This window comes from Astatotilapia calliptera, chromosome 7, assembly GCF_900246225.1.
Source record: "Astatotilapia calliptera chromosome 7, fAstCal1.2, whole genome shotgun sequence".
NCBI classification, from domain to species: Eukaryota; Metazoa; Chordata; class Actinopteri; order Cichliformes; family Cichlidae; genus Astatotilapia; species Astatotilapia calliptera.
Genome location: NC_039308.1, coordinates 9772090 through 9787179, shown reverse-complemented (window position 1 = coordinate 9787179; position 15090 = coordinate 9772090). Strand labels below are relative to the sequence as shown.

Genomic DNA, 15090 nt, shown 5'->3' with positions numbered 1-15090 from the left:
TCATTTACATGTATATGTAGTTGTGTGCATGTGTAAATATTAGCCATGTAACAGTCCCCAAACCATTTAAAAATGGTTGCCACTTATTTTAAAACAGGTAAAAACAGTGGCCATAATTCTTACTGTAAAAGCAGTGAGGAAAGTTAAATAACACAAATATCAGTAACTCTGATCTGTTTACTTTTAAAGATGACCTATTATGGTAATTCCCACCTTCATGCTTTTATTCATAGGCTCTAGCAGTGTAGCTTTGCATGATTCAAAGGTCAAAATAATCATTGTTATCTCATACTGGGCCTTGCTGGAGTTCATGAAATAAGCTGTTATAGCTCCTTTCCGCTCCCTTTAAGCAACCTTTCTTCTGATTGGCTACCTACAAAGGATTTCAAATGGGTGGGGCTTCTATGCTCCAAGTAAGAGTTCTGTGCCTGAGACGACCAACTTAGGGATATCCCCTCTCACTGACATCATGCAGGGTCAAGAGTTTAAAAAAGCATTTAGACTGAAGTTTAAGCTTTCAGACGGATTACTTTAACACAAGCTGGGATTTTTGTTTAAAATTTTAGTGGTCGTCATTTGATACACAATTCAAGAGTCGCTCAGCAAAAGCTAAACTGATATAGTTCCTGGTTATAGCCATTAATGGATGAGCAGCTAAAATCTGTAGGTTGATTACATTAAATGGTGTTTAAATGATCTTTTCTAAGGTTTCAAAGCTACACCTACTAGTTCTTGAAGTTGTTCTGCAGGTACATTCACATCAACTTGGGATCACAGCTTTATGCTAGTGATGATGCATAACATCCTTTCATTGCTGGAATAAAGCAGTTATTGACTAAGCAATGACTTATAAAAAGGTCAATGAAAAAGACGACGACTATCATCTAGATTCAAGACGCTTTTGTTTTTAAAACTTTATGGTATGGCACCCACAAACCTACCAGAGCCCGTCAGCCTCCTCCTATCTACTCCCAGGCCATTAAGATCCTCTGATAAGTTCCCTCAGGGTCCTCCGCTCAATCTTTCACTTATCAGTTCTTCTCCTTTTCTCTGTGTTTTTAAATGGAAAAGCAACTTTTTCATCTGCTTTTTAGTGATGATTTTATAGTTAAACTACTTGTGAATTCTCTCACTTCTACAGGCTATTTTGTTCTTTTGCTCTTACTATTATTGTATGCATTGTGTGGTATTCGCTTTTGATCTTGTTCTACCCACGTGGCATGTAAAACCTGGACTTTAGCTCGGCCTGCTTTGACTGTATGTACATGCAGCCAGCCTGAGTGTTTCACAAGTTTTTATGAGGTGAATGAGTCTCTGTTTATATAAAAACCAAGTACATTGTTCCTCTGATTTTCCTTTTTTCAGTAAATTTATGTCAGCTTCACACCCAATGTCTGACACTGTTCATTGTTAACATTATGTCAGCAACAATTAAATATTAGTATAATACAGGAATGTACAGACATACAAGCAACAATTAGTAATTACGTTTGTTGTTTTCTCCTGCTGTATAAGAATGCAGACATTCCTAAAAGGACTTATAAGAGGGTTTGACTTTAATAGACTGAAACATCAGGGGGTAAGTAGGCTGGTGGTGGCACAAACACACCAAACTTCCCATCAGGAGATCAGAGTCTCTTCTGGGGACTTGATAAAAATTTAATTAATGTTTTTTTTGCCTTTTACTTGTAGTTTGGTTAAGTTTAGGCAGAAAAAAATCCCTGGTGGGGTCCAAATATTAAACATTTATTAGAAATCCCCATTTTCCTGGTTATCAGTGTGCAGCGTTAAACCCAGTCAAAATGTTATGACACCAGTTCATATTTCATATGTATCTTATTACACAGCCATGTGATGTCCAGCTTTAAAATCTAAGTATGAGCTATAGTAGCTTGTACAAATGATCTGTTGATGTTTTTTTCCCCAGGGAGGACAGCCTCCATGCTGTTCGATTCCAGCCAGGCACCCACACCCACGCTTCCTGCCTTAGCCACATGTTGTAACCACCTTTATCGTGTCCAAAATGTTGTGTGAGAACGATCAGCATTCAGGAAAAAGCGAACATTAAGCGAGAGCTGAAATCTTTTGGAAGAAGTTCAGATGTGCAGAGGATACTGTACTGCTTCTGAGGACAAGAAGTTGAAAAGGTGAAGAGAAAATACTACATACAAAAGACCACTACATAAACTGTGCCAGACTAAAGCATATTTCAAAGACTGTTTTGAATGAAATATAAAAGAAAATGGTTGAGAACCAAAGCATCATAGGTTTAGGTTATGTTAGGGTGACAAGTTATTAAATACCCAACACTGAGACAGCTATATATTTCTAAATGTCTGTGTAGGATGATTCACTTGTCGACAAGCAGACAGACAGATGTATTTTCCTCAACCTTCAAAACTTTGATTTTCTTTTGTTTGAAATTCTGATCGGCTTGCTTTTCGCTTCCCTTCGCCTGTGTCAGGTTCATCTTGACTGGTTTCTAAAGGAGTCTGCGGTCAATTCTTTTCTTTCTCTATCTCAAAGCCTCAAAGCCCTTGGCCCCGCAAACACACACCTGAGCTCTGTCCACTTCACCTCCGTCCCACAGACACGCAGGCGTGCATGCATGCAAACACACACACACACACACACACACACACACACACACACGCCGCGGCAGCTGCAAGCCTGCATATATGTTTATCCGCAGAGGCATGCACATCTTTTATTAATGCTCAAGTCACTTCTCATCCTCAGCTTGTGTACATTTATTCGAACCACTTCCTCTCTTATCTGCAGCACCATGCAGACACTCAAAACACACGGCAAGCTTCAAACTAACAAAACTGTTCAGAAACCTGCAAAAGACTTGCTGAATGTAAATCAGAAATATTCACTTTAGATATTAGTTTGACTTAATACATGTAAATTATTACATGTAAATAATCCTAATTGGGATTTTGTATAACAGAATGCATTAGAGGAGGTATCCCCAGCATCCTACAAAAGGTCACTAATGAGCAAAGTACTGAGCATAGGATTTCGGACCGGTGCTGCAGAGGTCTGTCACAGAAGCTTTTTACATCAGCAGCTGACTGCAGTATTGCTGTGTAATGTCCTCCCCATCAGGGATTAGATGAGAACATTATCAATCTAAAGATGCTACATAATCTGGCCATTTATTACACTAACAGGCTTTATCACATTTTCAGCCCATTCAGGGGGATGCCTGATTACATTTTGACTAATGACAATATCATCAGTCACTTCGCGCCTCCTTGTCTCTGTTTACACTGCTAATGTGCCCATGTCAAAGAAGTCTTCCTTTGAACCTGTGGGAAAAAGATTTTCTCTGTACACATTTTCTCCTTCCATTTCTGTCTTTCTGTTTCTCCCTGTGCTGGCTTTTAGTCAAAGTTTCCAGAGTTGGAGAGCTTTTGCAGGACCTCTTTTGTTGGCTTCAGATCATATTAAATTGAATTGTCCGGAGGCTGCGGTCAGTGATCCATGATGGTTCGCCTTTTTCTGACAGGCTTGATAAATACAGGTCCTGATCTCTCTGTGCCTCTCAATTCCTCTATCCTCCTCCTTCTCTCTCTACTTGTCCTCTGCCTCTCACCTCCATAATACTTCTCTTACTTTACTCTTGTATTGTGTTTCTGTAAACTGCATTGCAATTTTTACCTCTGCTTCTTTCTCAGTGAGAGCCAAGTCTCTCTGCACCTCTTCCCAGAGGACTTGTGTATTTGAGTGTGTGTAGACGTGTTTTGCTATCTTTGTGAGGACCACCATAAGTTTTTTGACATTGCCAGAGAGGACGTTTCGGCTGGTTCTAACTTTCTCACATAACGTCAAGGGGCTATTCGAAGCCTCGATTTTAGGGTTAAGTATATAATAATGGTTTATGCAAGGGTTGGTGTAACTCACTTGTGTGTAAGCATTGTGGGACTCCCCTGTTGTGTGTTAGCATGTTAGTTTTGACAGCAGATTTTGATTTTGATGAACTTTTAGTCATAATTTAGGGATCCAAATTTGTTTAGGTTTAGTCGATTAAATATCATCAGATTATCATAGAGTGAGTTTAAAGTTGAGTCATTCGGTAAAAATATTAAGTGTAAAAGTTTCCCATGTTTTTGAGTGCGAGTTGCTCCACATGCTTTATAAACTCAAGTGTGAAATGCGTCCATATGTCCACTCGTCTCATTCATACCAAGTGTTGACATTTGGTCACGTTTTCAGGATAAGCAAGGCAAGGCAAGGCAAGTTTATTTGTATAGCACAATTCAACAACAAGGTGATTCAAAGTGCTTTACAGAGACATTAGAAACAAGAACAAATAAAAAGCATGATTTAAAATTGATTAAAACAAGCAAATAAACTAACTAACTAACAAACAAACAAACAAACAAAACAGTATATAAAATCAAAACAGATAAAATCAGAACAGTAGATAAAATCAGTAGTTAAATGTAAGTTTTGAAATTTAAGCTTAAAAGTGTGGATTTGGTGCTTTATTCAAATGCAGCTGAGAACAGGTGAGTCTTCAACCTGGATTTAAATAAACTGAGTGTTTCAGCTGATCTGAGGCTTTCTGGGAGTTTGTTCCAGATATAAGGAGCATAAAAGCTGAATGCAGCTTCTCCGTGTCTGGTTCTGACTCTAGGAACTGATAAAAGACCAGATCCAGATGACCTGAGGGATCTGGAAGGTTCATACTGGGTCAGGAGGTCATTGATGTATTTTGGTCCTAAACCATTAAGAGCTTTATAGACCAGCATCAGAACTTTAAAGTCTATCCTCTGACGGACAGGCAGCCAGTGTAAAGACCTCAGAGCTGGACTGATGTGGTCCACTTTTTTGGTCTTAGTGAGGACTCGAGCAGCAGAGTTCTGAATGAGCTGTAGTTGCCTGACTGATTTTTTAGGTAGACCTGTAAAGATGCTGTTACAGTAATCAAGCCTACTAAAGATGAATGCATGGACTAGTTTTTCCAGGTCCTGTTGAGACATCAGATCTTTTATCCTTGAAATATTCTTGAGGTGATAGTAAGCTGACTTTGTTATCGTCTTAATGTGTTTTTCTAAGTTTAGGTCTGCATCCATCACTACACCCAAATTTCTCGCCTGGTTTGTGGTTTTTAGATGTATAGATTGAAGTTCTCTGGTGACCTGTAATCGTTTTTCTTTGGCGCCAAAGACTATTACCTCAGTTTTGTTTTTGTTTAGCTGGAGAAAATTGTGGCACAATTTCCTCAATGCATTTACCAAGAGCCTGTACAGGGCCTCGGTCTCCTGGTGACATTGTGATATATATTTGTGTGTCATCTGCCTAGCTGTGATAGTTTATTTTGTTGTTGTTTATAATCTGTGCCAGTGGGAGCATGTAGATGTTAAACAGAAGGGGTCCCAAGATGGAACCTTGGGGAACTCCACATGTGATACTTGTCTGCTCAGATGTGAAGTTACCTATTGATACAAAGTATTTCCTGTTTTCTAAGTATGTTTTGAACCAGTTTAGTACAGTTCCTGAAAGACCTGTCCAGTTCTCCAGTCGTTTGAGTAATATGTTGTGGTCAACTGTATCAAATGCTGCACTGAGATCCAGTAAAACTAGGACTGACATTTTTCCACTGTCTGTATTCAGACATATGTCATTAAACACTTTGGTCAGAGCGGTTTCAGTGCTGTGGTTCTGTCTAAAACCTGACTGGAAGGCATCGTAGCAATTATTCTGTTTTAAGAAGTAACTGAGCTGTTGAGAAACTGCTTTTTCAATGAACTTACTTAAAAATGGAAGATTTGAGATCGGCCTGTAGTTGTTCATTTGTGTCTTGTCAAGATTGTCCTTTTTCAGTATAGGTTTGATTACAGCAGTTTTTAGTGATTCTGGAAACACACCTGATAATAAAGAAAAGTTGACGATCTGTAACAGGTCTGACTCTAAAGTCTTTGAGACCTTTTTGAAAAAACTTGTTGGCAGGACATCTAAACAGCAGGAGGAGGAGTTCAGTTTACCTAAGATGTCCTCCAGGTCTTTGCTGTTAATAGGTTGAAACTGTTTCATGGTGTTTAAACAGTTTTTTGGTGGACACAGTACATATCCTGGATCTGCTGTTGATGTACCAATTGCTTGTCTAATTTTGTCTGTGAAGAATTTGGCAAAGTCATTGCAGGCCATGGTTGAATGAAGTTCAGCTGCCACTGGCACAGGAGGGTTTGTTAGCCTGTCAACTGTAGAAAATAAGACCCGAGCATTATGGCTGTTTTTAGTGATGATGTCAGAGAAGTAGGACCTCCTTGCATTCCTCAGTTGTAAATTATAATTGTGAAGTTTCTCTTTATAAATGTCATAATGAACCTGGAGGTTTGTTTTTCTCCATCTGCGCTCAGCTTTCCTACACTCTCTTTTTTCATTTTTCACCAGTGTGGAGTTTCTCCATGGAGACTTTTTCCTTCCAGAGATAACCTTCACCTTAATGGGAGCAATAGTGTCCATTACATTTAACATGTTAGCATTGAAGCTATTGACGAGCTCATTGAGTACAGGAACAAGCAAGGAGTACAGGAACGAATTATACCATTTGCAAAGAAAATGTAAAAAATTAAATGTCTAACTTTACTGCACAAAGAGATTACGTCTGATTTGATCTCGTCTGTCCAGAATATTGTCAGCTAGTTTTTTTCCGTTGATGAAAACATCATAGATTTTGTCATCATGTATTAGTTTTTATTCAATTTTCATCACAAAAAAAACTTTTTTTTAATCAATCATTAAAATTGAAGGTTGTGTGTGTGTGTGTGTGTGTGTGTGTGTGTGTGTGTGTGTGTGTGTGTGTGTGTGTGGATGCACACTACAGGATAAAAAAAGAAGCTCCACTGACCTTGGACACCCATTGTTCTCCTCTTTCTCTCTGTGTGGGTACCTGTGTGACTCGTGTGAGAGCGTTAATTTGTTAACACAGTCACACTTTGGGGATCAGCTTGCCTTTTGGAACAAAAAGTCCTTATAAGACAAAGTTTAAGCTCAAAGGCATTTTGTACAGCCTTGATGATTCTGCTTATGTTCAATATTATCTCCTCCAGTTGAAGCCAAGATGAGTCGCACATCAAATCTGATTGGAGGACATAGCTTTTGTTGACAACATGATTGGTATGTTAGTGGTAGGAATGATAGTTTGTGCACACTATTACATACAGAGTGCATTAAAAGTGGAAACCATTAAAAAAATAAAAAAGTATTTACTTAAAAAACACAAAAAATGGAAATCGCACTCCCTAATATAATGAGCCCAACAACAAGCCATAGATAAAATGAACTCAAAATTATTAAGTCTCTATAAGACCTATTGGCTGATTACTTACAGAATTTTTATAAAACAACCACAAGCATAAGGATTAGAAAAGTGGCATTACAATGGGAAAAATACAATAATATACAATAAGAAATATGAATGAATATAAATTTCATGAGAAAACTTGATTTTGGAGTTAGCACTCATGGCTCATTATTGCAGTTTGGTACTTGCTTCAGTCTCATGTGGTAACAGCCACTTAAAAGCTGAAATTTCTGTGTGTGGTGGTTATGGGTAAGGTCTCCATGAAACAAATATAAGGCTAACAAAAGCTCAAACATATGCTATCAGATTAAAAACTTCAGTTTTAGCTGCCGCATATCAGCACGCATGCGTTGCACACTTGGACAAATGACACTTCCAGGCGTGCATGAGTTCAGAATCGTTCTCTTTACTTGCTCATTTGAAACTGCAAATACAAAACACAAGCACTTCAGTTCAACGTAGCTGCACTCTGCAGGCTATCTGTGCAGTAGAACACACAGGACCCCAAAGCTGCCTGATTCAGTGCCTGCATGAGCACCACCCGTGGGAATCATCATTCATCAGAATATCCTAGCTGGATTGCCAGTGAGCACAGTATGTGTCAGAAATAGTAATAAAGAACTGAATTCATAACGTAACAATGATAAGAACGCATGAAATTATGGAGGGGGGGGGGGGGGCAATATCTATTACAATACTTCCATCTGCGTCCACCCATTACATGAGTCCCACACATGACCACAGTCAGAGTGGGGGATGAATTTCAATTGAGTGATTACAATAAGGAATAGTTACTCCTTTGTAGTTTGGATGTGTGTGTGAGTGAGTGTGCTTGAGCACGATGCAATACAGCTCTTACAAACCGTATGTATGTGTGTGACCATGAATATTCATGCTCAGGCATATTTGGGGATAAGGAGAAAGGAGTCATGCTTGGCTGGTACTTCATTACTTGGATTTGTTAGAGAAACTCACACAAATGCACAAAGCTTGTTTAAATGGTCTTAATCCAATTCTTGTAGGGAGTACACACAAACTTTCACTTTTTGGCTACACAAACACCCTCACACCTACACCAACAACCCACCTGGTGAAGATCACAAAGGACACAAATGCTTGCGTGCTTGTGTGTGCGTGTCTTTTTGTGTTCCGCGTGTTTGCTATAGACTTTGGACAGATTAAGTGCTTGTGAATTATTTAGTTGCGTTACTTGTGATTTACAGTATGGTGGCAGTGGCGGAGGGAAGGGAGGGTGGGTGTATGGACCAAACCTGCGTCAGTGTCATAATAATCAGCTTTGGAGGTGCGTGAATATTTGAGAGAGCCTAACCCAGGTGGCAGATTCACCTCACCTGGCCGGATTAATTTTTAAGCTTGTTTTCCTTCTCTTGCTGTTTCTCTCTCTCTGATTGGTCATTTTCTTTTTTGGTTACATAACATAAACTTACTTCTTAGTTAGAGCTTTTGTGTGTTCAAGCTCCAATTTGGGATGACGTAGATAGGAACTGGTAAATGAACTGGTTCCGGGTCACACCCATTCATACAAGCACTTTTGTCCATGCTTACTAACATTTTCACACATTCACACTGCATTCTTGCGACTAGTTGCGTAGTGCCGAACAAGACTGTCTGAGTTCTTTGTGTTCACACACTTATTCAGTTCCCATTTAATAAATCAACATTAGTTTTGTAGCAACAACTTTCCAGTGTTCTTCTATAAGGATGTAAGGATATATACACAACACACACTGATAAAGTGATTCTGCCTGTTCAGTGCTGTGAAGATTTTGGGTTACAGCTTTCTCCAGAGGTGCTTAAACAACATGAGTGAGTTACTAAAGTCATTTGTCACAAGAAACCTGGCAAAGGAAAAAGTGAATAGAAACATCTCTTGAGAAAAATAACAGTTAAAACATTTTTTAAATTGTGGTTTGAAGGTTAAAACTTGATATTAGTTAAAGTTAGTATTATGTTTTAGTTAAAATAGTTAAACTTGCGGGTAACAATCAAGGAAATGTCCATGAATGTCCTCACAAAGACAGCCAAACAAGCATGCCCAGGTGAGCTGGTAGCAGTCAGTGTAGGGGGAAGGTTAGAAACAAATGACATCAGATTTAACACTGCATTTACTCATCAGTAGTCAATGTGGGAAGTGAGAGGTGGATGGAATGGATGGTTTTGGATGTAGAGTAAGACCAAAAAATGGACTGACATACATATTTCTCAAATTATGAGAAAGAAGATACAAGAGGACAAGCTAGCCACACATCCCTGAATATGTCCATTCCAGAGGCCTCAATGTAAGTAAATGAAAGCAATAGTTTCTGTGATGTTTCTTTGCTTTTGATCTTATGAGACCAAATCAAACAGTGGGGTACATGATGTATATTTTAAAACTTCTGAAAAAAAATTCTAGAAATGGCTTTGCTTTGATTTGAAAAATGTGACGCAGGATTCTTGGGATCAGATTTATCAATATTGGTGAATCCCTAATGCGAAAGGACAGAGAGAGGATGGAGGAATGGTTGGGGTGGGGGGAGGGTGATTAAAGAAGCAGGAAGGGTAGACACGAGAGATAGAGCAAGCCTGAAATTTAAAAAAAAAAAAAAGAAGAAGAAGAAGAGATTGGGGGGACAGCATAGAGATCAAAATGACTGCGAAGACATGCAAGGCGGAAACGGAGAAGTGAGGTTTGCTAGAAGTAAGGAGTGAATGAAGAGAAGGATGAAGGAAATGGGGCTATGAAGGAAGGAAGGACGAATGGCAGGCACCGGCAATTTTTCAAGATACTTTTAAATGTATTTTAATGAGGAATATTCCACTTCATGTGTCAGTACTGCAGTGACAAAAAACAGAAAATGCTCGAGTCGACCCACCAAGAGGGAACTTGGAGAGTGAGGGAGCGAGTTAAGAAGTGTTTCCAGAGGAGAACAATTAAAAGCCAAATATAATCTCCCTCTTGCCTATGGACAGCTTTTAATGTGAATATTGGAGCGCTGATGACGCAGAGAGGAGCTCTGCACCCAGGGGAAACCTCTCCCCCTCTCTGGTCCTGACTTTTGAAGCTTTCTGAGTGCAGACAAACAGAAGACACTGTGTGCATTCTAACAATGCTGTTTATCGTATTAAAGCTGACTCCTTCTACTTGTTTTGAGATGAGGTTTTACCTGTTCACGCTCTTACCAAAACTTCTCGTTGGCACTTTTAATCACAACAGTAAATTGTAGGTGTGCTAAAGACACGCTAACTGGCACATTAAATAAACTGTAAGAAAAATTAGGGAGCAGGTTTTGTGTGTGTTCTGAAATAAAAGGAAAGGTAAGCCTTTTTTCAGACTTGAAGCTGAGTAAATGTACACCTGTATTTCATTGCAACACATCTTGAAGGACCTGTAAAGCCAGAACTATTAAATATTTGCTAGAAAGTTTATTTCTTTTTAAACTGGAGTGCTTATTGACAATTTTTGAAAGAAGAAATAAAATATTAAGTATAATTTTTGCTACATCTGACATTTTTGTGGTGTATGTACTGTATATGAAAGATGTACATAGTCACTGTGAAGTCCAGTTTAGCATTTCACATGTGTCCTGCAAGGTCACTGGTCATTCTGTAGCAACCTGTCTATCAGAAGTTGGGGCCCACTCTAACTAATAATACCACTTTATCCTCCTTTTTTATTCTTTTGGTGACTATAATTTACAATATGAACATCATATTATAGTAAATAAAACATGAAACCAGTAACTGACTCATCAGGAATGTGTTTGTTGACGTCATAGAACAAAATGAGCTGTCATTTCCTGATAAACTGTACAGACTTCTTTTTGCTCCTAGAGAGGTTGCCCCCTGCTGGGCATTAAACAGAATGCATTGTCTACAGACATCTTCAATATACAGTCTATGAAAGTCCATTTGCATTAGGAGTTGTAACAGTGTTTAGTTGATTTGTACATGTCACAGTAGCATGAGCATGAACATTGCGTTCATGCTCATGCTACTGTGACTCAGTGTTTCCTAGCAGAAAAACTGAAGTGTAATGAAATGATCGTTGTTATACGTCCATATCTTTAAAAACATGGCTTCATACTCACATTTTTTCTTCTCTTATGTATTACAATGATCTAAATCAGGTATTACATCACTGCACTTTTTTCTGACTGGCATTATAGCATCTTATCAGCACCTTGTTATGAGCCAGTACCCTGGTTAGGCTGTCTCTACAGTTGTAAAGATGTTTTGCTGTTTCCTGTAGCTACAAAGCAACTAAATATCTTGTTGCCTACATATGGCTGAATGTAATTAAGAAAAACAGTAATTTTTGCCTCTTGTCGAGCTGTTTGGGCACACTTGTTGCAATATTATGGAGCTGCTATGCACTTTATTTGTCATTAAAGCAGATGGGACGGAACTAAACACTGTTTTTCCATTTCTTAGTGAGATCATGATTTGAGTGAGGATACTCTAAACTGAAAACACATGGACACAAGCAGTGACCAAGGCTTAAAAAAATAATTCAGCACACATTTTGGCATGTGATTGCAGTAGTTAATGCAGATAATAAAAGCTTTTGTACAACTTCAGGTATTTGTTTCAGAAACTTCTGTACTATTTTGTATCCACAGCTTTCAGATATTTCAGTTATCATCACATAGCTTCTAGATACACGTCAGAATCTCTTGATCCAGACATAGAAAAGTGCCAGTGCTTGAAGTACACTGCAATCCAGTGTTGCTGCCAGTCAAAGCCTTTTTGTGTCTACATTTGGCTATCAAAGCTTGCCGTATTTCGTGTGAAAAATATTAGTATAAATGTTGTGAAACTCTCCCGGCAGAGGCTTCCTGGAGACACTGAGAAGACTTTCTACACCGGTGGATGACACAGCACCGTGGGCTGTGTAAAGGTGCACAACAAACTAAAAATACCATGCAGGTTAGATAAAACCCTGTAGATTGTTAGGTTGCTACAATATGTGTAATGTTCATGCAAAAACATATTTCAAAAATAGTTTGCAACATAATTGGTTGCATGTGTAAGACAGTGTGAGTCAAAGGTGCCGGGCCTGGAAGCTCTGCTCATAGATAATGCAATTGCAAGTATAAAAAAAAATCCTACCATATAAATATATAATGAGCTGATTCTGTCCCCTTGTAGTAACATGAATGAGCTGTGACACACACTGAGTGACTGCGGAGGCAGTTTGACAGACAGCAGCAGCAGCAACATAGAAGTAATTCCTGGTCAGGTAAGCTAGTATGCAGGGCTGAATGGAGTCTCCAGAGACTCCACTGAGCAGAGTAAGGGGACAGATGGGATTCATTTATCATTTATCCCCATCGGTGGGACTTTTTTTGTCCCTTTTACCCCACTGTGTTACACTCCCACGGGAACCTCATCCCATCCGCCTCCTGGTCTTTATTTTTCTCTGACATCAGCAGCAGCGTGAGATGATCAAGGCTGATAAAGATGATGACGATGATCATAAGTTTGCAAAAAGAGAAGGTGTGTGCACATCGAGAGCTATATTTAGATCAACAGTGTCTGAATTATAGCTCCTAAAAACGTTTTATTGTTGGACTGAAAAGAGGAAGCGGACTGACTCAGTTCTGTGGTCCACACAACAAAACACATATACAGAACGTGTATTCAGAATAGGTGAATGAAATTTTGCTCTCACAACAAAAATCTAACTATTAATTATTTTTCTGAAAGAGGAAAAAGAGAAGCAGCATTTATATTTAGTCCAAGCCAGACATTTATAAAAGAGCTTTAAAAATCGCTGATGAAGCTGACCTTCTGTAGTCCATTAAAACATTTTAGAGCTTTAATTCAAAGACATCACTTTTGCCCCCCTTTAAAGGGATAATCCACCTATTTTCCCAATCAGGGTTTGAAAACAGCTGTAATATGTCTTTTTACAAACTGTGGATTGTAATTTATTAAATATACATGACAAGTAATGCTGAATAAAAGATAGCATATGTTGCATCAAGGACAATTCTGTTTTACCAATCTTTGCAATTTCCTTAACAAATTCTAGTATAGCCGCTTTGAATTAATATTTTCCCAATTAATGTACTTAAAAGTCTTTGCACATGTCTCACTTTACAACATGGGAACTATTATTTATCTTAAATATCTACCGTTGCATTACTTTACAAGTAACCCGATTGAGCTAAGGGGACTAAATGGGTGGAAAGAAATGGAGAGATGCACCCAGACCTCACTCATTGCACGATGTGAGTTTGCGTAACGAACCCTTATCCAGCTGTGGGAAAAATACTCTCACTAAGCAGCACTAATCCAAGCTTTCGGCTGCGAGCTCTCTCTGAGCAGATCGCTCCCGCAGCTGCAGCACATGCTCTGCTGGATGCTCGAGATGAGCGAGTTAAGGCTACGGGACCCCCTCATTTAAGATCAGACACGAGGCATACAGAGAACTCTAACAGCTTAACATCTACATACATCCACATCACCTAAGATCATTAATCTAAAGCTCTAAAAAGTCAGGACGTGTGCCGTCCTGTTACGCACAGAGTCTCGAATCCCCTCTCGAATTACTCAAAATTCTCCCAAATGCAATGCTCAAGTTTTTACACTGTTCGCGCACACAAGTTGCGACATAGTCACTTAAATTTCAGTACTCACTCAGAAGCAGAGCAACAGGCAAGAAGAGCAAGCACGCAGAGTTCATCAGAGATGTCATGCTGACCCCACAGTTCGTCCTCCGACCTCACAAGTTTCAAGTTTGCACCGGAAATTCCAAAGTTTTCCTTTGTTTTATCTTTTAGTTTTTCAAAGAAAAGAAGAGTCCCGATGTCGCTCCCCCGCTGCCGGTCAAAGTGTTCTCCTCCCGTCCTCGTTGCAGCTCTGTACTCCAGCGAGCATCCACGGCGCGCTCATCCGCTGCGCTGAAGGGGAGGGCGCGTCCGTGTAAAAGAGGGGGAGGAGGAGGAAGGTCTACAGCAGAGTCCCCGATGAGGTGCAAGGATGCTCTGAATTATCAGCACAAGGCGTTTAAAATGACCAAGGAACCACTACCAACTTCTTTCTATACACTTTACTTCAGTGGTTTCCAACATAGGGGGCTGGAGCTCTCTAGGAGGCCAGGAGACAAATGTGAAGGGCCAAGATTAGTGAAGGAGGGAAAGAAAGTTTAAATTCCTGGTTTGGTGTGTTTCTTTAGACAGATTATCTGCTTAAAAGTTCTTTAAATTGAAAGAAAAAAGAAGTGTCACTGCAATATTAAAGCCAGTGATCAGTAATCTGAAAAACGTCCCAGCAATCGATGTGATATATTATTATTATTAGACAGCTGTAGGTTGGTTCCCAGCCAAAGGGGGGTTGTATCCTCAGAAGCTGAGGAACTGTGAGATGATTAATGATTTCCAACTCTTTACTTTGTAAAGTAATGCACAATTTTGTCTTCATGAGGCTCGTGATTTAACAGAACAATCTAGTAAGGGAAGGATGTTTGTTCTAGTGCAGAGGTGGGCAACTCCAGGCCTCGAGGGCCGGTGTTCTGCAGGTTTTAGATCTCACCCTGGGTCAACACACCTGAATCAAATGATTAGTTCATTGCCAGGCCTCTGGAGAACTACTGAATCAGCTGTGTTGGATCAAGGACACATCTAAAACCTGCAGGACACCGTCCCTCGAGGCCTGGAGTTGCCCACCCCTGTTCTAGCGGTACAGCAAAAACTCATGGAAAACGGTCACATGTTTTTGTACAGGTTTATGAGCCAAAACCCATGAAGTCTTTTATCCCAGGTTCT

The 15090-nt window shown here is 39.5% G+C and overlaps 1 protein-coding gene across 1 annotated transcript in view; it reads right to left on the bottom strand.

Annotated features, from left to right (window-relative positions):
- nrn1la (neuritin 1-like a) overlaps nt 1-14366 on the bottom strand; it is a 103598-nt gene extending 89232 nt beyond the window's left edge. The window contains exon 1 of the mRNA XM_026172962.1: nt 13964-14366. Within this exon, the coding sequence (XP_026028747.1) occupies nt 13964-14021 (58 nt within the window). The 5' untranslated portion in view covers nt 14022-14366. The remainder of the gene's footprint in view (nt 1-13963) is intronic.
- Between the last annotated feature and the right edge of the window lie 724 nt (nt 14367-15090).